This window comes from Euprymna scolopes, chromosome 3, assembly GCF_053919585.1.
Source record: "Euprymna scolopes isolate OS-2025 chromosome 3, ASM5391958v1, whole genome shotgun sequence".
Classification (NCBI taxonomy): Eukaryota; Metazoa; Mollusca; class Cephalopoda; order Sepiida; family Sepiolidae; genus Euprymna; species Euprymna scolopes.
In genome coordinates, this window is record NC_136484.1 from 123,027,985 (window position 1) to 123,055,907 (window position 27,923).

At 33.2% G+C, this 27,923-nt stretch overlaps 1 protein-coding gene across 6 annotated transcripts in view; it reads right to left on the reverse strand.

Annotated features, from left to right (window-relative positions):
• The window catches only part of LOC145258261 (sulfate transporter-like), a 292,022-nt gene that overhangs the window by 137,410 nt on the left and 126,689 nt on the right, over nt 1-27,923 (reverse strand). For 2 of the 6 annotated variants that reach the window (XM_080116248.1, XM_080116256.1), the window contains exon 1: nt 5,026-5,177. The exons of the other annotated variants lie outside the window; for them this stretch is intronic. In XM_080116248.1, coding sequence (XP_079972374.1) covers nt 5,026-5,045 — 20 coding nt within the window. In that variant the 5' untranslated portion in view covers nt 5,046-5,177. Of the gene's footprint in view, nt 1-5,025; nt 5,178-27,923 lie in introns of those variants that run through there. 6 annotated transcript variants of the gene reach the window in all.

Here is a 27,923-nt window from a genome sequence, read left to right on the forward strand (position 1 = left end):
CCTTAGACTCCATCGCGACTATCGAAAGTTTTTGGCAGACATACAAACATACATATATTTACATAAACCGACGATTAAGATTTATATTATAGAAGACATGCCTGGGTGCTCGGCTGGGTGTTTGGAGGTGTGTGTTGAACAAAAAAAAAGTTGTAGCAGGCCCGAACCTGTACCGCGAAGGAGGAACAGAACATACATACATACATACATACATACACATTAAACAGACTGGTGAGATTTATACTATAGCTGAATAAGTCCGGTGTGGAATTTCCACAGATCTCGCTAGTTATTAATTACTAATCGTGCCTATAGAAACTTCAAGATTATATTGGGGAGGGGGGGTACTTTTTTTTCAAATCCCAGTTTAAAGACACACTAACTTTTATAAATGAAGAAATAAAATTCTGGGTGGCTAAAACTCTGAGCTAGATGTATTCCCCATTTCTTGAATGGTTCTCTTCTCCTGATTAAATATCCCATAACAACTATGAAACGCACTTGTGCGTGTTCACAAGATTATCCACTCTTTTTCTTTTTTTTAAACGAATCAATTTAGTAGGACAAAGGCGATAAAATGAATTTCTTTGTCGTATCGTGTTACCTGATGTTTGGAGTGGAATGTTTATGCGTTTCTTTGATATTATTTTTAATCAAATGACGTGTCTTCAGGTTGTAAAGAGAAGTAACGAATCGTACCTATTCTCACCAGGACATGCGAGTTCACTTTCCAAAGTCAACAAATATTTAAAAGACATTTTAATTCACAGAAAAGGGCAAGCAGGATCAAATTAAGGTGCGTACTAATGGAGATGACGAAATAAAAAAAAACTGATCCTCTCTCTCTCTCTCTCTCTCTCTCTCTCTCTCTCTCTCTCTCTCTCACACTTACACATACACACACACACACACACACACACATACATACACACGCACACACACATAGCTCGGATCCTTTCAGTTTCAGTATGCTAAGCCAACATGCATTCAATGATTTATTCATACTATATGAATCGGATGATTCTACTGTTGGTATTGGTTTCCCCGATATTTTCTAGCCAGAATTATTTCTAGAAAGACATCGGGTACTTACTTACTTACTTACTTACGAGAAGCACTACATGAACGTTGCCAACATCTTAAGTAAAAGTGGTTTCTTGGAACGAACTGGATTCAAACTTGGAACATCCAGGTCGCCAGCCCGTGTCGTTAACCATCTCCCCATTAAATGATAGAACCGGATTCTATTACTTAAAGAAGAACTTAATCTATACATCTATAAAAGTGAGAATGTGTGCGAAGACACTTCTCAACCTATATACTCAATGAATTTTTAGTCTACAGACTTGAAATTCAGTAATAAGGTATTCAAACACGTGGAAAACTTTTTAATCAGTTTCATCAGAAAAAAAGGGGCTGTTAAGTAGTCAAAATTTGTGAGTAAATTAATTCTTTACTTTTCGGTGAGTAAATTAATTCTTTACTTTTCGGTGAGTAAATTAATTATTTACTTTTCGGTGAGTAAATTAATTATTTACTTTTCGGTGAGTAAATTAATTATTTACTTTTCGGTGAGTAAATTAATTATTTACTTTTCGGTGAGTAAATTAATTCTTTACTTTTCGGTGAGTAAATTAATTCTTTACTTTTCGGTGAGTAAATTAATTATTTACTTTTCGGTGAGTAAATTAATTCTTTACTTTTCGGTGAGTAAATTAATTATTTACTTTTCGGTGAGTAAATTAATTATTTACTTTTCGGTGAGTAAATTAATTATTTACTTTTTAATAGAAACTTGAAAATGGGGGGGGCGTGAATTAAAAAAAAAGCGTTTGTCTAAAATATTATATTCGGCTTGTTGGAAAGAACATAAAATTTCACATTGACCCTGAAAATATCGTAAAAATAGAATCAATAGAAAAATTTTGATAGATTTTTAAAGTTTAAAAATTGAAAAATATTGAGTTCGGAAAATTCATTACTGTTTTTTAAAAAAATATATTTCTATTACTTTTAAAACAACTTTAATAGTTTATTTTGGAAGTATAATCCATAAAGAAAATAAATAACCCACTTTTAACAGAGAAATTACGAGATTTTTATATTTTATTCGCAGTTTCGTGTTAGGGGTGTCAAAAATTCCTACAAAAATTCTGATACACCTAGTGTATAGCATATCTGTCATGGTGGATTTAATGTATGTGGACAGTATGTGTGATTAAACTCTCGGGAAGGATATAGGGTAAGTTAATTGAGAGAAGGTGCTTATTTAATCATATGTATGAATGGGTTATAGCTATGGAAGAGGTTTACATGAAATAGCAGGTGTATACTATGTCGGTGTATTTTAGAAGAAAAAATTAAAGACTGTAAAAATATATTTCACATTAATTTATTGTTCAATGGGATACTCAAAAAAGGTATATTGAAATTTTCTTAATCCCCAGAGTTTCAAAGAAATGCGTCCTTCTTATCAGAGGAAATATATTAGCAAAGGAATATTATAGCGAAGCATTAATAAAACCAGCATTATATGAAAACTAGCTATAAACACAAAAAAGAAAACTTTGTGCAAAGCGTTTATAAAATGGGGAAAAATGTAAGAAATCAGAGGATACGTTCTAAGTCAAGAATTAAAAATCCAGATGAAAAGATATGAAGAGATTCGGTACTATCAATACAAAAAGTTGATAGGTAATAATGTTCCTATAGGAAAAAATCCGGTATTATGCTATTGACATGCTGAATGAATTTAAAACCCAGAATGTCCGTAGTAGTCCGAAAAGTTTGGAATAATTTAAGAAGCTCTATTTTCTATCTTGATTGTATTGAGCTTTATGGGATTACTATATATTTATATTACTCCAGGTTTACAGAACCTATTGGATTCTAAACAATATACTGTTATGATATATATGTATTCAAATTCTTATTCACATACACATGTATTTCATTGTTTTTGAGAATCATCAGTGTGGAAACTGATTATTCCACCAGTTACAGGATTCGAAACCCAGATCCAAATCACATTTAATTTACGATTTTTAACATTCGGTCAACCCAACGGCCATGAGAAAAGGGAAATTTGTTTTTTCTAATTCTTATCGATATGCAAATGTGATTCATCTTTGTTTAGTATTCGTCGACTGTTCTGTTGGTATAAACTTTATTTCTTAAAGGCTTTTCATTTATACTTAAATCATGCGAAATATACGTTAAAATATATCTTAACTCTGGGATTGAGTTATGTTCGAAAAACATTTTAAAAATTTATAATTAATCGAACAAGTCACACATTTCCCACTCAGCTATCTATCTATTTCCCTCGTCCCCTCTCGCCGTGTTTAATATTTCCGTAGGCGTTTAGAGAAAGACTTACTTAGCAAGCGTTGCCGCATAATTTACATGTGCTACAGGCATGAATATGAATTTTGATTGCAACATAATTAGTCTTATTACTTCTATATTTTTCTTATGAGTGATATTGATATTGATGCAAAAAGACTGACTATTTTCATTTATACAAAAGAAATCTCTTAACACATATGTCGTAGATATGAATTTTAGAATACAGTCAACGTGCAATAATACGTGGCGGTGGTTGTGACAAACAAGCTACACAAAACATTGTGTTTTATTCCAAGAAGCGAGACAGCAGGCTAAACGGAGATAACACTTTTCAAATGAGTTCCTAAAAACTTATTATTATTATTATTATTATTATTATTATTATTATTATCATTATTATTATTATTATCATTATTATTATTATTATTATTATTATTGTTGTTGTTGTTGTTGTTGTGTTGTTGTTGTTGTTGTTGTTGTTGTTGTTGTTGTTGTTTTTTGTTGTTGTTGTTCTTTTGTAATTATTATCTATGAACGTATACGTTCTATCCTTGCGTAATCATCAATGTAGAGATAACAGTTAAAACCAGTCGCATGATCCGAATCCCAAAACATTATGTGTGTGTGTGTGTGTGTGTGTGTGTGCGTGTGTGTGTGTAAATTCTCCCCGCTTATGCTTCATAACTGATATAGATGGGTTCCCTTTGGTGCTTTATGAATTATTCTACGGAAAGTCGACTTATACAAGTTATAAGTCAGCAATATGCGTATTTATTTCGTACCTCAACGATTTAAATCCGTACGAAGTCATTCATACATTAGCGTTAGAATAGTAGTAAAATTATTATATAACATATATACAATTATATAATATTATATTATAAGGAATAGTGAAATGTTTTTGTGGTAAAGGGTTTTCTGTGGATATGTTCTTTTTAAAGATTGGCTGATATACATTAGAGTTTTTGACTTGCAATCTATAATTAATGTTAATAATATAATTAATACATCTATACATATTGCGATCTTTTATTTCGTGAATAAATGAGTAAAGCTTTATATATATATGCATGTGTGTGTAAATATATATATATATATATATATATATATATATATATATATATATATATATATACAAGGTAAGGGTCAATACGGAAAAAAATTCATGTATTCACTTCAATATCTATATATTTGACTCGTTATATATATATATATATATCACTCTTTTATATATATATATATATATATATAAATATATATGTGTATATATATATATATATATATACGAAAATAAATCTTTTCTGCAGTTAGCCAGACTAACACCTATGAATGAAAAAAAATTTTTCCTGTGTATTTCGTTTGTTATGAGTATATTTTATACACCTACTAATATTTCTTGATGTATCGAACACTGTTGAAATACTAAAACTCATATTATATATACATGTGTGTGTTTTATTTTATATATTTATATTATAAATATATATTTATATATATTTATAAATATATAATAAAACACACACACACACCTACACACACACACATATATATATATATATATATAATATAAATATATATATATATATATATATATATATATAAATTCGCCACCTTTAATCATAGGTTTAGAATGTTTTTTTATATTTTGTATAGAAGAATAAGAAAAGTGCTATTCACCTTAAGTTTTCTTCGTCCATCTCAAGTAATGACGTTTACAATTCCTTTTTCTAACGCTTGTAATACGTACAGACTCCAAGAACACTGGCCAACGAAGAGTTCAGTAAATGCAACCTGAATATCTACTATCATAGATTATATACAAGACAGCAACGTTTGTTTGTAGATTTCGGGCACGGAAGGTGAGAAGAACAAAGGTAAGAGTATTATTAATTAAGGTATGAATACGTCTACTCATAACTTAGATTACACCGACACACAAAAAGAACATAGAACAAAAAACAAACATAATAGATATCAGGACAGTTTATTGCAGGCAATTATCAGATTTTCTTTTTTGTTTACGTTTCTTGCTGGACCTCTGATCCATATTACGAAATTGGGACACGGACGACACTTTTACAGATTGCAAAGTTCGTTTCCATCGCACATTAGATACAATGACAAGGTGTGTCGTAACAAGCTAAAGAAACACAAGAGACCGTTATTAATTACGCTTCCTACTATCGTGTTCGTGTCGTCAAAATAACGGCATACCTTTTCATTGCTTCACAACTTACCTCATAACGTTAAGAATTGAAGTCACTTTGTGAAAAAAAAAACAGTGTCACCTATTATCAAAAACTCCTGATACTGATAAGTTAATTGCTGATGATGTTAATTTTTTTAGTCTGCTAATAAGTGATCAATTATCATGAATGTTTCATAGCTCGGATGCGCGGATGTAGATGCATGCGAATTCACAGGATCCACGGTAGCACTATGCCGGTTTATGCTTAACGGATAGTGTAACTTAATGTTTCCGCGACTTAGAGGCGTTTCTGAAGAGGCTGTAATGTCCTGTCGCTACATGAACAGCCCCCGGGGGAGAGGGATACGATAGTTACATCTCGTTTTAAATGAAGCAGTTAATCATGTCTGTTGATGACAGGTGTATGGTAGGATTTTTGGCGTTATTATTTTTCCTCAGAGAATTAATTATCTGGGATATGACAATCAGTTTAAGTTGAACGCTTAAATAAAAGGGTCGAAAAAAAAACATATCTTATACATAAAATATGTATAATTTACTTTTACATTTCAGCTTCCAAATTAATTATTCTAAAGTCGGTTTAGCTACGGACCGACTGCCATGAACAAACTTCCAACTGCAAAATCTTCTACCTCGTAGTGAAAAATACGAGGCAGAATGAAAAAGGAGGAAAGAGGGAGATACATGAATACACATAAAATGAAACAGAAAAACTATAGTCACTAAAGTTCGTAATTCAACATATCATATGTGGCAGTTGATTTAACACTTCTCTTTGTTGTTGACAATTATGCGGTCGCTCGACCCATTACATTATAGCAATCTCGGGTTTAATGCACCTTCTCGTTTTTTTTTTTTTTTTTTGTCGTGTCTCCCCAGAGGAACCAGAAAAGTCAAGAACAGGGCTTTGTAATTTCATTATTTTTTCGCTACAGATTTACTCAATATTGCAAAAAGTGAAAGAGAAATTTATTTAACAAAGAAAGAAGCATATAAACCTACTAGTATCACTTTATAACTCTATCCAGATTACACTAAATTTTTGGAGCGAGATTAAACTACTCGCGTATTATGTCAAATCTAGCTACAGAAGAACACGTTATCTTCTGATGGAACTGGCGTAATTTATCGACTTCCGCCAACTACTGAGACCATACTCTGATTTCAGACTCGTTAATAGTTAAGGACTTCATCGCTCACTTAAGGAACCTCTTAATTAATCTGTTATTCATGCCAGAGTGAGAACCTCGGGATCTAATTCTGCAACACTTACACTCAACTATTACTAAGTTGTTCAATTATTCTTTGAGATAATTTTATTTTTAAATAGTTAAACATCGTAAAGAAGTGTTATTTACTTAATTATCCTTTTTTATGCACATAAACGTATTTAACAAATAAAAGTAATTATATATATATATGTATGTATGTGTGTGTGTGTATAAATATAGATAAATCTATAATATAAAGCTGACGTCTGTGTGTGTGCGTGTGTGTGTGTGGTCACGAATAGGCTCCTATATGGTTGACTATTTAAAAAAAATGATTACATATAATGATAGCAGATGTATCGAGGATCAAGAATGGGTATGTTTGATCTGGCAGAACGGTGGTTCATAAAAATTGTGGGGTCTGCGTTCGCGCCTGGTCCCCAAAGTATGGAAATAAAAAATGAAAAAAAAACGTTTACAAGATTTTTTTGATATAGATATACATAAGAATACTTTGATAAGTACGTTTTAACTAGAATAGGGATGGTATAATAAAATTGTGGGGTCTACGTTCGCGCCTGTACTCCATGGAAATATGGCACAAACTTTAACAAAGACTTTTCATATCTATTTGCGTAAGTATACTTTGATAATTATGTTTTAGTTTGAAGAAATATGGTATAATAAAATTCTTGGGTGTTCGTTCGCGCCTGGCCTCCATAAAATGTAAATATGTCACAAAGTGTAACAAGGTTTTTTAAAAGGGGTGAGGGTCCACAATAACACCTTAAGTTTAATCTTAATTCACGTTAGCTTTTATTTATTTTTTTTACTTGAATCATATTGTGTCGAATAAATTCACCTCATAAATTCACGTTCTTATTAAAGTGAAAGCCAAAACAAAAAGTCGGAACTTTAGACAATTCTCGACCCAAATTTTGCATAACTCTGTTTTCCCCCCTTCTCAACTTGCACGTGGCACTCTTTTGAAACTAGATAAATAGATAAATAATAAAAAATAAGAACCTTACTTGTCATCGTGTCAAAACGAGGAAAAATTCTGCTCACTTGATTACGTGTCTTTGTAAAAACATTTACATAACCTTTTTATTTATATTTATATATCTGTTTAAGATTTTTTTCTTAGAGTACTAAAAGGAATTCATTTGATTACAACCCTTTCTGCGTGTTCTTTACATTTTTTTTACACAGTGGTCACCACTTATCAAGGCCCGGAAGCCACTCAGGGATAAGGGTTATTGCAAGTACATTACGTTAGTGTGGAGATTTGATGAAGTCTTTAATTAAGGGGGCGGTTCATTAGGAATTTGTTAACATTGGACTTGAAAACATCCAAGTTGTAGTCAGGTGGGAAGCAGGCAGACGGAACGGAGTTCCACAGGCGTGCAGTTCTAAGAAGGAAGCTTTGTTCATGGAATCTACGTTTTGATTTAGGCACAGATAAAGAGTGGGGAAAGTTTTTCTCTGTGGATTCAGCTAGACGGGTATTTTTCGTGAAAGATTGGTGAGGGGCGACCAGAGATTGGAGTTCAGACGAGCACCTGCCATGGAAATAACGATAAAACAAGGATAGGCTCGCAACGTCTCTTCTGTGGGAGAAAGGTTGCAGGGAAGATAACTCCTGCCCAGATATGGCAGCAGTATTCCATCCTTGGACGTACTTGGCTTTTATATAGATAGAGAATTGCATCAGTAGTGAGATATCTTCTGGAGCGGTAGAAGGATCCCACCATCTTTCCAGCGACCTTGGCAACAGACTTGATGTTCGTGTTCCATTTCAGATCAGGAGTAAAGGTCAAACCCAGAAGCTTGTCAAAACACGGGGCCTCTCCCAGACGAGAGCGATCCATCCCAATTGATGCCAGATGGGGATCAGAGCGTTGATGATGTAAGGATAGGAGTTTGGTTTTAGATGCATTAAAGGTAACCAGCCACGTCTTCCCCCACGGAACCACGCGCTCGAAATCAGACGAGAGAGAATCAGAGAGACTTTTGTCATTTACAGCCTTTTATGTGTTGCCATAGATGGTCGTGTCATCAGCATAGATGTTAACGAATGATTTAAGTATGTGTTTAGGGAGGTCATTGATGTAGATCAGGAAGAGAGTTGGGCCCAGGATGGACCCCTGAGGGACACCAGCATTAATACTGCAGGCCTCTGATTTTTGTCCATCGACCACTACTCTTATGAGCCTATAGGAGAGAAATGATTTAATGATTGAGAAAACATTTCCAATTATACCGTAGTTGGAAATCTTCTGAAGTAGACCTTTATGCCATACCTTATCGAAGGCCTTTGATATGTCAAGAGCAATTGCGATAGAAAGGAAGCCTTGGTCAAGAGATTCACTAATCCTGTGAGATATAACCGTCAGCACATCTGTGATAGATCTTGCAGAGCGGAAACCATATTGTGTGTCACTAAGAAGGTTGTTTCTGTTGAGGTGGTTGACTACTTCTCTATTTAATATGGATTCCAGCAACTTACTCATAACACACAGGAGACTTATTGGTCTGTACTGAGAGGGGGATGACTTATCACCTGAATTCTTAAATACAGGGCAAACTTATGAGGTCTTCCAGAGAGTCGGAAAGCACTTTTCCTTAAGGAAGCGCTTAAACAGTTTCGTAAGTATGGGAGAAAGTTCTGGTTGAAGCTTTTTTAACACTATAATTGGGATGCCGTCAGGGCCAGTTGCTTTACTGGAATCAAGGTTCTTGCTTAGCTTGGCGACCTCATGCACAGATATTTGTATGTTACGTAGTGTGTTCTGTGTTATAGGAGGAAATATGGGGAGTTGATGGCCTTCGTCGCATAGGGTAGAATTAGCTGCAAAGTTCTTAGCAAATAGTTTGGCCTTGTCTGATGCTGACGAGATGACCTCTGGGTCATTGATAATGGTTGGGATAGAATGCAAACTTCTGTTCAGGATCCTATTTGTTATTTGCCAAAACTGGTGGGAACCAAGCCGCTGATCAGCTACCTTGGATTTAACAGACTGGGCATATAGCTCTCCTGCATTTTTTATTACTCTTTTACACTGGTTGCTGGCAGTCCTGAAAGCAGCTTTAGTCTCAGTGCATCTATTACGTTGGTAGCTATGGAAAAAATGATTTCTGTGCGCGATAGCAGCAGCACATTCTGGGGAGAACCATGGCTGGCTGTTAGGTTTTTGTTGGAATGTTTTAGATGGTATGAATTGGTCTATGCCTACAATTAACCATTCGGTCAGATCTGATACTATAGAGGACACTTCCTTTTTAAACCTGGAGTGCAGAGGTAAATCATATATGAATGTACGGAAGCTATCCCAGTCAGCCATAGAGTATCGGTATACAGTACGGTGGAGGGGTACGTCTGGGGACTTATTATATTTCGTTTTTATCTTAACTGATACGACGGAGTGGTCGGAGGATCCTAGAGGAGAATGAACGGAACATGAACATAGCTCAGGGGAAGTTGAGAGAAAAAGGTCTAGGAGGCTTGCATATTGACCGGGTGTATCGGGTGGGTTCGCGAACAATCTGAGTGAGGTTATAAGAAATGGTAAATTCATGACAAAACCTCCCCTCATCGTCTGTCTTATTTTAGTGGGTCAGCCATTCCACGTTATGGACGTTGAAGTCACCACAGATGCGGATGTAAGGCGAGGGATGTACAGACAGGATGTGGTCTATTTTCTCGGATATGCTCTTAAAGATAGAACAATTACAATAGTACAACCCTGAATCCGACGGCGCAATACTACATCGTTCAATACTGTAAAACTGAAACGAAGCTGTTCTGCTTGAAAAGGGCACCATTTTCTTCTTATTCATATTTATATCGATTCTTTGCTTTAAAAAGCTAAAGTAATTACGTGTTTACATTTTTAATATCCCATTTTGCTGTTTCGGATTATTTTACTAAAGTAAGTAAAGCTTCATTATTTTTAAAAAATGTTTCGTCGATATCATTTAGTGAGAGTGTTTAGCAGAAAAGCCAACAAACGACTACCCGAAAGAATAATTATATGGAATATTTATATTATTATATATATAACATTTTCTCTTTGTAAGGAAAGATTTTGTTGGTCACTCTTGGCTACGAATGGAAACAAAGTTGATATAAAAAATATATTTTCGCGAAAATTATCTTTACTTTCATCATATTTTGCTTAGGGTAAAATCTTTGAGTATCAAAACCTATCTCTTTACAACACGCCCCTTTTCACAACCTACCATACTTTCATCAATCACAGTCCATTTTCCTTAGGCTGTTTTTGAACCCAGTCAACGGTCAACGACGAGTACTTCTGCTAATATATATATATATATATATATATATATATATATATATATATATATATATATATAACCCTACTGAAGTCATCATGAGTCATTACACCATCAAGAGTCGATATTTATTGTAAGGTGGTACTTTTAGTTGAATTTAAATTTAAAATCCGTCAGCTTCTTTTGGGACACCCTATATATATATATATATATATATATATATATATATATATATATATATACATACAGATATATATATATATATATATATATATATATATATATATATATATATATTACTGTTGGGACGATTGGGAATTGAAAAAATCGAAACCTATGGGTGGATCGGAATTGGAAAAATATGTGGCTATTTTCTAATGCTAAAGACGTTTTGTGTGTGTGTGTGTGTGTGTGTGTGTGTGTGTGTGTGTGTGTGTGTGTGTGTGTGTGTGTGTTTACCCAAACTAAAATTTCTATAGTGGCACTAATGACAAAAAAAAATAAATATTTATCTATTTTAAACTACCGACAAAACAAAAATCTATAGAACATCGCCACAAGTTAATTTTTACATTTACATATATTACTTAGGTTTTTAATCAGACTAAAATAAATAAGAATACAGAAACTCTATAGCTCAATATTTAAAGGTTATAAAGGAATCGGAATCGAAATTTAGAAAAGAATCGTATCGGAATCGTGAATTTAAAATAGAATCGAGAACTGTATCGGAATCGGGAAAAATATTTTAATTGTATCATCGCGAATATATATGTACTAGCAGGGCGCCCGGCATTGCCCGGTTGTAAAATACGCTTAAATATGATGTTTTGATTTTGTATTTATTATTATATTATGTTGGGCCCAATATGTAGTAATGATTTAAAATGTTTTAAAAAAAATGACTCATGCGGCACCACCGAGAATCGAAACTAAACTGTTCAGCTTACGATTTATTTTTCCTCTGCCGTTAATGACTGAGCTATTAAGACATGTCTGCTGCAGAGCTAAAAATTAAAACATGAATCAATAGCTACTACGTTATGCGTGCATATTCGTAATGCTGTCATTCGACCTTCACCTGACAAATTTCATTATTTTGTTAATTTCCACTTTTGTACCGATTTTCCCGGGTTGAAATCCAAATATAAAATTCTGCATGGGTTCAAATACATTTACATGAAGTTTCATGTTTGTAGACAAAACACTGACTCAGGAGTTTGGTAGGCAAAGTTTTTTAAACAAAAATATTTACGTATAGATAAATATATATGGAAAGAGTTTTGTGTTTACTATAAACTTTTTACGCAAATATTATACAAGTATAAATTATGTAGAATATTTGAATTAATATAATCGTAGGTAATAGTTAATTGAAGATGAATCTCCGATAAGAAAACCGAAAAAGCTAGTAGGGAATTAATTAAAATGAATGCTTAAAAGAATATGCAAATTAGCTAGATATTTTGCTAGTGAATGCAATTCCACGAACCATATATAACAAAGTTGTATTTTCTTTTTAAATAAATAGAAAAGAGGTTCAACTTTTTTCTTATTGGCCTTCTGTTATCAAAGTGTATTATCTGTTCCGGCAGATACTGCAATTTTTTTTTTTTTTTTTACACAGTGATCACCACTTATCAAGACCCGGAAGCCACTCAGGGATAAGGGTTATTGCAAGTACATTACGTTAGTGTGGAGATTTGATGAAGTGTTTACTTAAGGTGGTGGTTCATTAGGAATTTGTAAACATTGGACTTGAAGACATCAATCAAAGTAATATGTGGGGGCAAGCCCACATATAAGACCATTGCTCTTGAGCAATCAGTTTTGGTCAATGTAGGGGAAACTATCCAGTTCCGCTGAGAGGGAACTGGTCCTCTCCCATCACTCCCCACATTAAAAAACGGCCTTGTACTTAATTTGCTCAGTGGAGAAGCAAATAAATAACTAAATAAATAGACAAAAGGTTCACATCTTTCTTTCTTGGCCTTCGGGCCAAGATCTTTTTTCTGTTATCAAAGTGTAGTAACTGTTCCGGCAAATGCTGCAATCAAAGACCCTATGTGGGGGTAACTCCACATATCAGACTATTGGTCAATGTAGGGAAAACCCTTCATACCAATTGTCACTATCCAGTTCTCTTTCGGGGGAACTGGTCCCCCTCCCCTCGCTCTCCACATTTAAAAACGGCCTCGTGCCTAATTTGCTCATTGAGGAAGCAAATAAATAACTAAATAAATAGACGAATGGTTGCCTTTTTTTCTTTCTTGGCGCTTGGGCTAAGATCGAGATGTAGCATCTGTTCTGGTGCCGCACTTCATTTTGTGATGGAGGAGGGGTTCTTCATGACTGATACATTTTTTTTATTTTTGTTATTAACCAGTGTCCCTTTTGGGGAGTTGGTTTCCCTCCACATTAAAAATCGACTTTGTGCCAGGTAAACAAAAAATAAATAAATAGAAATAGTTTTTTTTAATATGAATATCAATACACAAAAAACAAATCCACAGGAGAATAGATATATATATATATATATATATATATATATATATATATATATATATATATATATATATATATCTGTGTGTGTGTGTGTTAGTGTATGTGTGTGTGTGTGTTTGTATGTATGTGAAGGAATTCGATTAGTTTCATAAGTCAACCTTTCTGTAGTTTATATCAATTCTGAATGAATTACGGTAGGTTTTTAAAAATTCACTTTGACTATTAATTTAAGTCAAAATTGTATTTTTCTTAGTTATAGGGGGTTGAGTTTCATGCGTATTAGTGAGTAAGTGCACTTTAGCGTAGCCCCAGAGAAATACCAAATTTCTACGCTAGGCCCACACAGGTGATTGTGATGACGAGCACCTGATATCTGATCACATTGGTTTAATTATATTAACCCTGGACAAGATAGTTGCATCATCCAAGCTGGTGTAAAGTTTCCGCTCTGATTAAGATAACCGATATTTTCAAGTAGTTTCAATTTACATCTAAATTAGGTAAAATAAAAAGACAAACAGACAGTCGACTTGTCAGTTACGATACAAGAAAATATAATAGACAGAAATTTGCAAAACGGTAATTCTGAAAATAAAGACTCGAACAAAAACGCATGAAAATAATTAATAGTGAGGTATGGGAGTTTCGGGCAGCATGTAACAGAAAGAAAAAGAGGGCCGCGTCTTTTTTTCAAAGCTATTAATAAAAATATTGCTTTAAGAGAAAAACGGTTATATACAATCGCATATACGCAATGTATCACACTTCTACATCGATAATACGGCGAGGCCACTACACATACGAGTAAAAAGACTTACATACACGAGAATCCTGGTCCTATAAAAAAAAAACTCACCATATGCCGCAGCTCTAACAAAAACATTAAAATGAGAACAATTGCAAATGGATGGATTGTAGGTAACTTTAATGTTGCAGAATCTATATTCATAAATAGACCTAAGCCACATCCAAAACCCTTCCTCTGTCATATGCTTTCATTAAGAAACTGCATATATAGCATTTACAATTCGATACATTAATTACACTAAACGTTCATACACATTTAATACCATTCTTTTTAACCATAGACACAGACATATGGGACAGTAAAATAATAATAAAATTTAATAAAAACGAGAGTAGTTATATATTTTAAATAATAAAAGATATTAAAGAATAAAAAAAGTGAACTACTTTAAATATATATACTAAATAAGCTTATAATATAAACACACGCATACAGACACAATAAAATCAGTCGACGATTACGAAACACCGTTTTTTATACTACTAACTATGCAACAACTATCATCTACCTTGCATAAAATAACTTCAATCTAAACAAAATTAATAATAAATAAATAAATGAGAGACAAAGGAAAAGTAAAAGTAAAATGAACAAGTATAAACAATATTAACTTAAATAATTTTTTAAAACAATTAATTAATTAAAATCAAAACAAAAATATATAGATAAATACTTCCAGTTTTCTCAGCGATACTATGAATTCATGTCTATATATAACCATCATTTACCAACACATGACACACACGAGGATACGATATAAACTTATTTTGAAAAGGAGTAATGAATCTCGAAATACAAGACAAATATAAGAAAGAATAGACACGATATAACACACAATTCATTGCAGATCAAATGAAAGCAGTGACTAGAAAATAAACTATTACAATAGATTGATTCATCTATTATCATCTCGTTTTTCAGCCAAACATTCTTGAAATTCACCTGATGCCCATAACAGTCTTTTAAGCTAAAAACCTATACATACACTATGCACTATGCGTCAAGCACACCGCAGCATTGTCTTGTACACACACACACACACACACACACACACACACTATATATATATATATATATATATATATATATATATATATATATATATATATATATATATATATAACTACTTCATTTACTCACATAAATTCAATATACGAAAGTATAGATTTGTGCGTAAACTTTAAGTATTTACTTCAAAAGTGCTCAATACGTAAGTAGAGCTAGTTAGTAATTTATAAAAAATATATGGCGATTAAGCGCCATATATATTTTATAAATTACTATATATATATATATATATATATATATATATATATTGCGAGGTACAAAATTTTATTATGGCTATGTAAAGACCAAATTTAAACTTCTCCAATATATATATATATATATATATACACATATATATATGCATATATATATATATATATATATATATATATATATATATATATATATATATATATATTGTGACTATGTAAAGACCAAATTTAAACTTGTTCAAAAACATTATTTATTTAAGATTGTGAAATTAAAAAATAAAAATGAATGTGTCAGCTGACCGGTTTCGAAGCTCGCTCAACAGAGTTAAAATCGAGCTTTATTACGTTTTAAAAAGAAAAGGGGGAACAATGAATCGGAGATGAAAAAGTAGGGGGAATATATGTATAAAAAAGGGGGATTAATTATTAAATAGAAACTAGATTATAAGAGATTCTCTTTTTGTTTGCAAAGAGAAGGTCTCAGAGTCTTAATATATATAGTTTCTAGAATTTTGAGATGATAAAGAGAGTGCGACTTGCTAAGGATGGAAAATAAGTCCGCACTAAAATTCGAAGCGCAAATATGATTATTTATATGATGCTACATTTAAATAAATAAATAATGGAATTGTTATGGGGAGAAGAACGTCTTTACAAATTGAAGATAAAATGGGTTTACAAGAAAAAACAACACGGGTATTTGATGCAAAGTAACATTGTTGTACGACAGAAGAAATTTGCTTGGCAAATCTTTCACTAATATTACCTAGCCAAGGTAGGCGTAGATAGATAGGATATTTGTCGACAGATGCCTTTTTAATTTTATTGAAATTAGAAATTTTATTTCTAATTGTAGATTCCACGATTTGCAATGGAAAACCATTATTGCAAAGAGTCTTGGTAATAAATTTGACTTCATCATTTAATTTGTTCTCTTAACATATCATACAAGCTCTATGGATAAGAGTGTTGATAAGATTATATTTTTGTTTGGTGGGGCAAAAAGAGTCCCAGCGTGTATAAAGACCAGTGAATGTGGGTTTACGGGAGATGGAAGTAAAAAAAAAGGAAGGTGTTTTACAAACCAGTACATCTAGAAAAAGAAGGGAAGAATTACTTTCCTTTCCTATAGTAAATTTTAGAACTGGGTGAATATTATTAAGGGATGCAAAAAAGGTATCTGCTTCCGTTTCATTGTTGAACAGACAAAAAGTGTCGTCAACATAACGAAAATAAAGATCTGGTTTTTGAAAGCCAGATAAAAGACTCTTTTCGTGGAAACCTATGAAAATATTTGCCAGAGCTGATCCCAGGGGAGAACCCATCGAAACACCATCTATCTGCCTGTACATAATGTTATAAAAACTGAATTCGACCGACATTGTGGCGAATTCCATAAGTTCCACAAAAATATTCTCAGGAATAAGGGGAGTTGGGAGTTGACTGCGATAAAGGGCATCGGCACATATATCAATAGTCTCTGAGAGTGGAACGCAGGTAAATAGGCTTTCAATATCAAAAGAACACATAAATTTGTCAGTCTGAGTATAATTCCGCATAAATTAAGCAAAAGAAAAAGAATCTTTAATGCAAAAAGAACTATACTCTTCCAAATCTGGTTCTAAAATATTAGTAAGCCATTTGGCTACTTTGTGTTGGGCGGAACCTATCATGGATAATATCGGTCTTAAAGGTACCCCACTCTTATGAGTTTTGGGTAAACCATAGAGATGGGGACGTAATGAACCAATCGGTCTGATTAAATCAGAAATGGAGGAAGAAATAGCTCCACTCTTCGCCCATTTAACCAGACGTCTTTGGAATATAGATTCAATAGATACAGTAGAGTCGTGTGTCTCTACCGGACCTAGCTGTACAAATTTAGAGGTGTCATTGAGAATTGTCATCATTTTATTGATATAATCCTGGTGGTCAAGTATAACAACACCAGAACCTTTGTCCGGTTTAGTGATAGTAAGAGATTTATTCTGGCGTAGTGTTTTGATAACACGGAAATTTTCATTTCGCCATTTGGATTCACTAAACGAGACTGGTGTACCTGCATATGAATGAGCAATATCATTCAACTTCGCCTTAAGGTTACTAACCTTACTATCGGAAACAGGGGAAAGTCTTGCTAATTGAGCAAAAAAGACTTCGAATTCAGAATAAATCTCTTCGCGTTTGGGGTTAGAAGGTGGAATGCAGAAGTCCAACCCATGTGAAAGTATATTCAATTCGAGTTGGGACAACTGCGGGGAAGAGATATTAAGGACATTTCTAGAAATATTCGGGCTAGTCGAGCAACCAAATTTTTTAAATCTTAAATGTTGCAATTTATTCTGGTGTTTTGACTTCAAGCTGGAAAGGCTGCGTTCGTGTATTTTTGCAGCATAACGAATAAATTGTATTTTATGAAACAAGGATAAACTGCCTACATAATTTCTCCATAATTCAGAGTATATCCTTAGCAAGTCGCACTCTCTTTACCATCTCAAAATTCTAGAAACTATATATATCAAGACTGAGACCTCTTTGCAACCAAAAAGAGAATCTCTTAGGGCTTAATCTAGTTTCTATTTAATAATTAATCCACCCCCTCCTTTTATACATATATTCCTCCCTACTTTTTCATGTCCGATTCATTGTTCCCCCCCTTTTCTTTTTCAAATGTAATTAAGCTCGATTTTAGCTCTGTTGAGTGAGCTTCGAAACCGGTCAGCTGACACATTCATTTTTATTTTTTAATTTCACAATCTGAAATAAAGAATGTTTTTGAACAAGTTTAAATTTGGTCTTTACATAGTCACAATATATATATATATATATATATATATATATATATATATATATATATATATATATATATAATCATCGACATATAGTCCTGTTTCATCAGTGCCGGTAGACTAGCACCTCTCCCAAACCGATGACTGAACCTAGAACCATCACGTTCATAGTCAGCTGTTCTACCGATCGACCCACGGGAGCAAATAATCTCGCCAAATGTCTATTTTGAACAAAACATTCGTCCACCACTTTTATAGTGCTCAAACCGCTTATTTATAGACAAACAGTGAGCCTCGCATTTTTCAGCCAATTGATTGCTGCATCTTTCCAGATGATCGCCGTCACATTGAGTTCTCCCAACCTTGTCGTCTATGCCATCTCAGATGACGCTGCCATTCTGCCGTAGATTTGCACATCTTGAAAGAATTTCCACTTACTTGACTTCCTCTGGTGGTTGAAGAGTATTCCTATGAACAATCACATTTCTTCTCAAACCAGCAGTAGACTTGAAAACATTGTTGCATATTAAACAGCTCGTTTGCTTCGGACTAATAGGTGCAAAGTTGACCTGCACAGGAGGTGGTTGGCGTAACCAGCTATTGACTAAAGCACTCGTCCACAAGTGTCGCATTTCCAGCTCCGTGTGTCATGGTTAAGACCATCAGTTATACTTTTGCGAAGCTCATCACAACTTTCACGTACAAGCTTTCGCCACTTTGGCCTTTGTAGAGTAACTAAAGATTGTAGGCTGCCCCCAAAAAAATGTTTAGGGAGGTGGGGGGCTGGAAAATAGCAAGCGCCCTCAACACAAGCCTTGGAAAAAGTTCAAGGACTGTACAAAGAACAATTTCAAAGTCCTACAAATCAACATCGACACGTGAGAAGAATTTACTCTCCCTCTCTCTCTCTCTCTCTCTCTCTCTCTCTATATATATATATATATATATATATATATATATATATATATATATATATATATATATATATACAGACGTGCACACACATATATTTCTATATTTCTTTGAAAGTGAATAATGTGTGTGAGGACACTTCCCAACCTATATTCTCAACGAAATTTTGATCTACAGACTTGAACTTTACTATATAGAGTGTATTCAAACATATGGAAAACTTTTTATTCGGTTTCCATCGGGATAAAAAGGGCTGCTAAGGGGTCTAAATTAAGAGTCATCGGATTTGTGTTTGTTTGCGGTCTCACAACTGCGCATGCGCGAATCGTTTACATTATGTAAAGAATAAGTAGGTTTGAATTTTTTTTTGTAAAGATCGTGTCAAGTTGGCCTATCATACTTGATATACTGTCTTTAGGTTTCGATTTCGACCTTAACTCGTGTTTTTTTTTTTCTTATAAGAATTGAACTGTTTAGAACAAAACATACTATTTGCATAACCATGTTTCAATTTCGTCTCTTTTTTTATTTCTTTAAGGAATTTAACGTTAGGTTTAATACCGGGCAACGGTAGGTGCATCTCCTGTATTTTACCACGTTACAAGAAACTGACACTGATATAGTTACTAATTTGAAAAAAAAAATAAACTGGTCTTTATTAGTAACCACTTGCGTACAATTGTTTCGGTCCCAATAGCATATAATCAATAATAGTTCATTTATTATAATTTAAAACAACAGGCCATCTCCTCAGCGCAAAGCAAAACCCAAATACTAAAAAAGTTTCACATCTACGAGCAGGATTTAATTATTAACAATATTCTTTTTATTGTCTGTAGGATGTGAAAATTTTTAAAAATAATTTGTTCTAATGCATGGCTACTGTGTAGTGTTTAAATGTGGTTTAGTTTATATTATTTAATTGGAATTTATTATTGAGATGAGTATTGATTTATTTTTTATTGCGGAATAATATCCTCATCTTTTTAGTTGTTGTTTATGACGTTTCGGCCAACTATTCCTTTGGCCTTCGTCAGGTGGTTACTAAAAAGATGAGGATAATAGTCCATAATAAAATAATAAGTTAGTGGTTCAGTTTGTTTGTGATTGTTGAAAATAGGAGGAACCCAGCGTATTTGCTTTTTGTGTATCTGGTGCAGTATATTACGTTAACCATATTAGTATATTACGTTAACCATATTAGTATATTACGTTAACCATATTAGAATTATCGCAAGTGAGAAGTGGGAGATTAAGCTGGAAGTTGGTGCCTGTGTGTGCGTCGGTGATGACCCGTTGATATCTTTTGCATCTAGATTTGTTGCTTTGAGGTGAGAGAGTGGGGTGTATTTTCACGAATGTAACTTCAATACATTATTTTGCACTAGTTTTGGTTGTTGTACATCGAACGGAATAGTGGGGTCATTTATTAGCTGTTTCAATATAGATCAGAAAGTTTGATAAAACATGTGTTAATCTTTACTAAATTCTTCAATTATTATGTGTTTTTGTATGTGGGGATTAAAGTTTTTAGCGAAATAAATGAAAATGGAAAAAAATTAAAACTTTACACCGGCATTGTTTCACTAGGTAACAGCTGTTACATTTTAAAGTTGTCTCGGTTTCTACAACTGATTTAGGATTTGATTTCCTAAACCAGGAAATCCCATCCGTTTCTTTCCATCATGTCAGATATTTATGCTAAATTGATTTGAAAATAAGTCAGATATTGTGACACAACCAGTTACATTTTTTGCCATTGTCAGCTGATTTTTATAACACACACAATCCAAAATATGTTTTCAAGAGAAAAAAATGTTTTGCCAACAAGATATAATGATTACCTAATAGAAACATCAATTACTGTGAACTAAATAGCGGACATTGATAAAGGTAAGTACAGGTAAAAATGATAAATGTAAGTACAGGTAAAAATGATAATGGTAAGTACAGGTAAAAATGATCAAGGTAAGTACAGGTAAAAATGATAAACGTAAGTACAGGTAAAATGATAAAGGTAAGTACAGGTAAAATGATAATGGTAAGTACAGGTAAAAATGATCAAGGTAAGTACAGGTAAAAAATGATAATGGTAAGTACAGGTAAAAATGATAAATGTAAGTACAGGTAAAAATGATAATGGTAAGTACAGGTAAAAATGATAATGGTAAGTACAGGTAAAAATGATAAAGGTAAGTACAGGTAAAAATGATAAATGTAAGTACAGGAGGTAAAAAATGATAATGGTAAGTACAGGTAAAAATGATAAATGTAAGTACAGGTAAAAATGATAATGGTAAGTACAGGTAAAAATGATAATGGTAAGTACAGGTAAAAATGATCAAGGTAAGTACAGGTAAAAATGATAAATGTAAGTACAGGTAAAAATGATAATGGTAAGTACAGGTAAAAATGATAATGGTTAGTACAGGTAAAAATGATCAAGGTAAGTACAGGTAAAAAATGATAATGGTAAGTACAGGTAAATTTCATGTTGGTTTACCATTTTTCAAACTTCAGGGCTTAAACTTCCGTTTCTTCGAACTCCTGGAACGCTCAGCAGTAGAAAGGTTTCTCTTCATATTCTAATACAAATAAACCAATCATAATTGCGTTCCAGCGACCCTGATACCTTTTCTTCATCCCACTCAGATCCTGATTGAATCTCTCATTCTGCTCGTCACTCATTGAACCTAAGTTCGCAGGAAACCGGTGTATATGTAAAAATAGGTAGTACATCTTGACACTCATGTTGCAGCTCAGATTTCTGAAAACAGTCAACATGTTTACAAGTTCTGTGTAGTTTCTGGCCTTATTGTTGCCAAGAAAGTTCTTCACTGTCATAGCAATGCCTTCCACGTTTCCAGTTCTACTTCGTTCATTGAGTATTCGAACTCTGGGTGTCTGATGAGCTGTTGGATCTAAATAACGTCAAAAATGCCAGATTTCAACTTCTCTATGGTCAATTCTGAAAAAAATCCGGCAGTTACCATCCTTGTCTAGAGAATTGATGATCTGCTTGATTAAAGCTGATCTTGATGTGCAGCTTTGTGAAGAATATTCTGTCTCTGTCCATCAGAGAGTTGATGACGTTCGTTTCTTTGCAAGGCACTAATTTCTCTCACACAGGCCAGTCCTTCTTCATGTAATGCTGAGCACGATGCCGCACCAATTTTTTTTTTTTTTTAAGATCTCGAGGTTTTATGGCTTCAAATTGATCCCTTTTTCAACATAATAACTCAGAATTATCGGACGTGAATACTTCTTGTAATTAAAATAATTATTTGCAATCAAAACAATTATTCAGCATGGCATTTCCTTTCCCCAACTTCTTCTAAAATACTCCACACATGCGTACGTGTGACAAAAAACGTAAAAAAAAACTGTGGCCATAGTTCAGAAATATAACTTGATTGAGCAAAACCAATGCGAGTTTTGGATTTAATGCATCAGATTTGTCCTAAATCAGCTGAAAAAACGCAAACAACAAATTTGTTGTTAACCGGTGTAATCCTATACAATGTTTTTATCAAGTTTTTATCTAATTCATCGGAATTCGTAACCAAGTATCCTATCGAATCATCAGTGTTGATAACATGGGGACAGAATGTTAACTGTAGATAGTAATCGACACCTTTTGTTTTTTCTTTTCCTTTTCGTAACCAAAGTTTATCTAATAATCTATTTATTATGAAAATATATATATATATATATATATATTATATATATATGTATATATTTATAATGTACATTATATAATGAAAGGAGTTTTGCTTGAAGACTATATCAATGCGGTTCGTAGAAAACATAATGTATCGTACAAGATGGTAGATGTTGATGTCCCTTATCGTATCTCTTCTTTAGGAAAGAAAATAAAAAGAGATTTATAAAACTGATCGGTGAGACTTTCTTTTCTTTTCTTTTTTATTTATTTATTTTTGGAAGTCAGTGTCACAGACTGTCTGTAAAATCTCGCTGTGATGGATATTAAATATTGTTCGGAATTATTGTAGTTTTTTATGCATATAAATGATCAATTTTTGCCTATTACGCTTAAAGTGTGTATTTAGGAGTGTTAATGACTGCTGTATTTGTTTGGTGTGATATCCATTTTGATGTAAAGGGAATGGTCTAAGGGATGTCAGTCTATGTATGCTTAAATTAGTTCGTATGTCATAGTGTATATGTCATTATATATATGCGTACACACCTACGTATATGTACGAACACACATGCACACATATGCATGAATGTTGGTAAATAAGCTTAATATAATTGAAAATTATTGAAAAAGATTGTCTAATATCATTATTCTTTTCTATGCTAACTTGTGTCCACGGTTGTTCTTACGAACCGCTTTAATCCAAGAGAGAGACAAGATGGTTGGTAAATTACAGAAAATCGCTAGTCATCGTTATTTTGTAAGGGGATATCACTCTAACATAATTCTTATCACGAAAAGTAAATGAGATATCATTTTAAAAATGTTTTAATAAGACAAGAAATTAGATTACAAACATATCTATATATTTATATATATTATATAATATGAGCAGGGTGTTGTAGTTTTCTTGAAGTATTGTGCATAGAGTAAAAGACATTGTGTTTGAAGGCTATATCAATTCAGTTCGTAGGAAACAGTAGTAACTAAATCAAATTGACTACATATAGTAAGTTCTCACATAAGTCATTATCAATTATTGTTGACTAGCAACAGCAAGTAGTGTTCATTGAATTCTGAGCGACAGTGAGTCGCCCAACCTTTCTAGTACCTTTTCTGCTTAATTCGTACCCGTTACAAATAACTTTCAATGGAGGTTTAAGTAGTGGTATCCTTTCTCATCATTATTTCCATTCTTCTTGATACTTCATGATTATTTTGTGCTATCAACAATTATGGTGTGATGAAGTCCTACCCTATTCCGGAAATATATGAACTTTCCAGTCACTATGCATAGAGGCGATTACGATGAAATCTCAGCGCAGGCTCGTGGAGGCTTCTGTTATTTAGAGAATCTTGGTTGGAAAATACCAATCGAGGATTCGTTCTTGACAATAAGTCCTGCAGAAACTGAGCCATTTCGGAGATCTTTAATCTGTTGAGTTGAGGTATTAGTCTTAAGTAGTCTTAGGAGTTCAACACTCCTAAACCTTGCCTCTCCTCTTTTAGGTGAAGTTAGTATATTGCTAAATGCTTGAGGCTCCCCGACGAAGAATGCCGACGGGGCTATCCATGCAAATGTTATTCGGCCACATAGCCCTTTCTTTAGGGGTGCTGGCTTGATTCTTTCCACTCTCCGGCTCTTAATTTTACCATGTGAATTCATATATGTATTTCTACTTATTTTATCTTAATTAGGTTATATTTAAGATGGTAACTGTGTTCTGGCGGTCAAATGTGACGTCACACATTTCGACCGATATTAAGGCAAAAAAACAACCTCCCATTGTATTTTTATCCAATTCAATTGTGTCTGAATAACCTGACAACCTTACAATCAAGACAAAATGAGTTTAAGTAAAGTAAAAAAACTGTGTGTAAAAAGAAACAACAAATAGTTATCTACAGGAATTTTTATGGCGGCGTCGTATAAATGGACACCATTTTCAACAATGTTTTGTGTTGGATACGTCATTATTAGGATGATAGTCTTTATAAAAAAAAATGAAAAAAAAATGAAAAATTGTAGTATATTTTCATTCGTTTGGTTTTATTGTTTTTTTTTGTTTATGTTTTTTGCTAATTCGTAAATTTGAAAAATATTTATATAAAAACGTTTCATTTTATTATTTGTTCATATTTTTTAAATTTGTAATATATTTAAACTGTATTAATAATTAATAATTAAATAATTTGTCAATTAATATTTTTAAAATAAAACTTTGAAATTCAGATTCTATCAAAACATTAAAAAACATTTTCCATCAAAAAACGGGCAAAAATATAATAGGCGATTATTTCTGCCGTAACTCGGTCGAAATGAATGACGTCACATTTGGCCGCCATAATACAGTTATCATCCTCAATGTAACACTTTAATTATTAAGAGATTATATGTTTCATAATTATATTATGATATATATTTTTGGAAATGTATTTTTAAAAAATACTCAGCAATCATACTCATGTAATATTTAGTCTGAAACATTGCAAAAATCTATATATTCTAGATTAACTTTTTAGAAAAGAGTCGAAAAAAATCACCAGTCTTTTTCGAATAGCTTTATGTTATCAGTCAAATTGAACGCGACATAGACATCTTTATAAAGTTTTGCATTTCGACATTTTATTTTAACCGTCGTTGTGTTTTTTAATCAGCACCCCCCCCCATATTGAATCCATATCGTTACAAGAATAAAGTAACTCAGCAAACACACAATGCTACGCTGTCAAATACTCACACACATGTATCACTTATACACGTATATTCAAACTATGAATATTTAAACATACACATTTCTGAGGCTTGTGACTACTAAGCCAACTTTCTTCATCAACCACGTGTTTGTTCTATGAATATTTTATATTCTTATCTCTTGTATTAAAATGTTTTGTTATAAATTTCGTTTTTCTCAATTTTTTAATTTATAAAACTACTTAGGTTTTAGGTAGCACTAACTACCTGGTGACCATTTTATTCTCTTCAGTGGTTTATTTATTCCCAGTCTGTTATTATGCTAGCCCATGAATAGCTTTCATTTTTATTCCTTCGCTAAAACAACATTTATACCACAATTCATATTAAATGTCGGTGTGGTTCTTGACTTTAAATAGAGGCGCTATTGTCGTCCAAGATGAATTCTATCAAGACCAGGGACCACGACACAAGCTAACTTCCTAATTTGTAACGATGCTTTGCTATGGATTCAAGAACAAAAACGTTAAAAAGCAACAAAGAAATGGGGAGAGATTAGATGATAAAATAATGCAAGAAGATGATCCTGGTTATAGTTTAGGGCGAGACAGATCTGAATCTTACAAAGAAAGAAATACGGTAGAAAGAGAAAGAATAGAGAAGGAGAGAAGGTGAGAGAAGAGTAAGAGGGAGAGAGTAAAGGTTTGGAAAACCGAGCATATTGGCGCATCTTTTAAACGTCACATTCTCCAGTGAGTCTCTTTATTAATTATAGGTGTTTTATTCAACATAGACGGATGGCCATCCCAGCCTTCCGGGAGTGGATGTTGATACCTGATTTCTCTGTACCATCCCCTATCACATTTTTTAAATATCATTCAATTGTTATTTTCAGAGATTAAGTCGTTGTGCGGATACTCTTTGAAGCCTCTATCATCATGATCAGACCCAATGTATGAGAATATAGTGATAGAATCACCCTTTTTTTAAGAACATGTTTCAGATGTGATAAATGAATTTCAAAATAGCTGCGTCGTTACAGGTGAGTCAAGAAGAGTGTCACTAGCATATAGATGCTGGGGAATATTGGAAAGGGTCATGGGCGATACTATAACAGGAGAACGTTAAAGCAAAGTTATAATTCAATTTTTTAAAATAAAATCTAATGTAATGAATATGAATACATCCGGGTTCTTCCTCCTTACAATGATATGGTCGGATGGTTAAGCCACAAATACCGATCGGTAGAGCCACTTGGGACTAGACGTCGAAAGGTACGCCACAAGTTTCACGATAGAAATGCCAGCTTAGACCAGGAATATTCGTTCGGTAAGGCAACTCGTCAGATTATTACGCGAAACTATAGCAATCCCGCTTAGCTACTTCAAACGAATACATTCCTTTCGTGGACATATAAAAATCCAAGTCACTTACACTATGGGTGTTATACAGGGTTATACTCAAAAGGTTTCATTCATTTTATGGTTTGAATTGTGGATTAAATATTCGAACACTTGTCTGTATCGTGCTAATATAATCTCGATCAGATGACTGCACGTTAAGATCAAATAGCAAAGGTTTGTAGATGATAAGACACTGGTTTGTTGATTTTTATAAGTTAACTTCTGCATTGTAATGCATATTTCATCAACAATAATACAATACACTGTTTATCTATCGACATTTACCTAATACCTGGTGAGGCCAATAGCAGCGAAATATGCGAGCTCAGAGTATACTGTTATTGTGACGTAATAGCCAGGAGCGGCAATAAAAACAGGTTTGTTCCATCACTTCTTTCTGGTAACTTTTAATTGAAAACTCATCAGTCTGATTAGCTGAACACCACAAGGTAATGCTAAGCATTATTATTGCGTTTAATAATAGTCATCCCCTATATTAAGCTCCATCTTGTGTTATATCAGCCCGATAATTATACTGACATATCGGTTCACGTGAGATCACCGATTAAGCAACGCTGGTCAGTTCCAGATGGGTGACTATTTGAGAATATCAGACGCTGCATGTGAAACTGCCAAAATCTTAACGTCATTATCTCCATTAATAGGGATATAGAAGAAACGCTTTTTATAAGGGAGTCATCCTTTATCAATGTTACTCGAAGATAATGGTTAATGAATGTAAGGTGGTAGTTTAGTTATCGTTAATCGTGTAGATTGGGTAGAATTTGGATTATTTAAGGAAGTGACTAAACAAGAACTTGTTTACA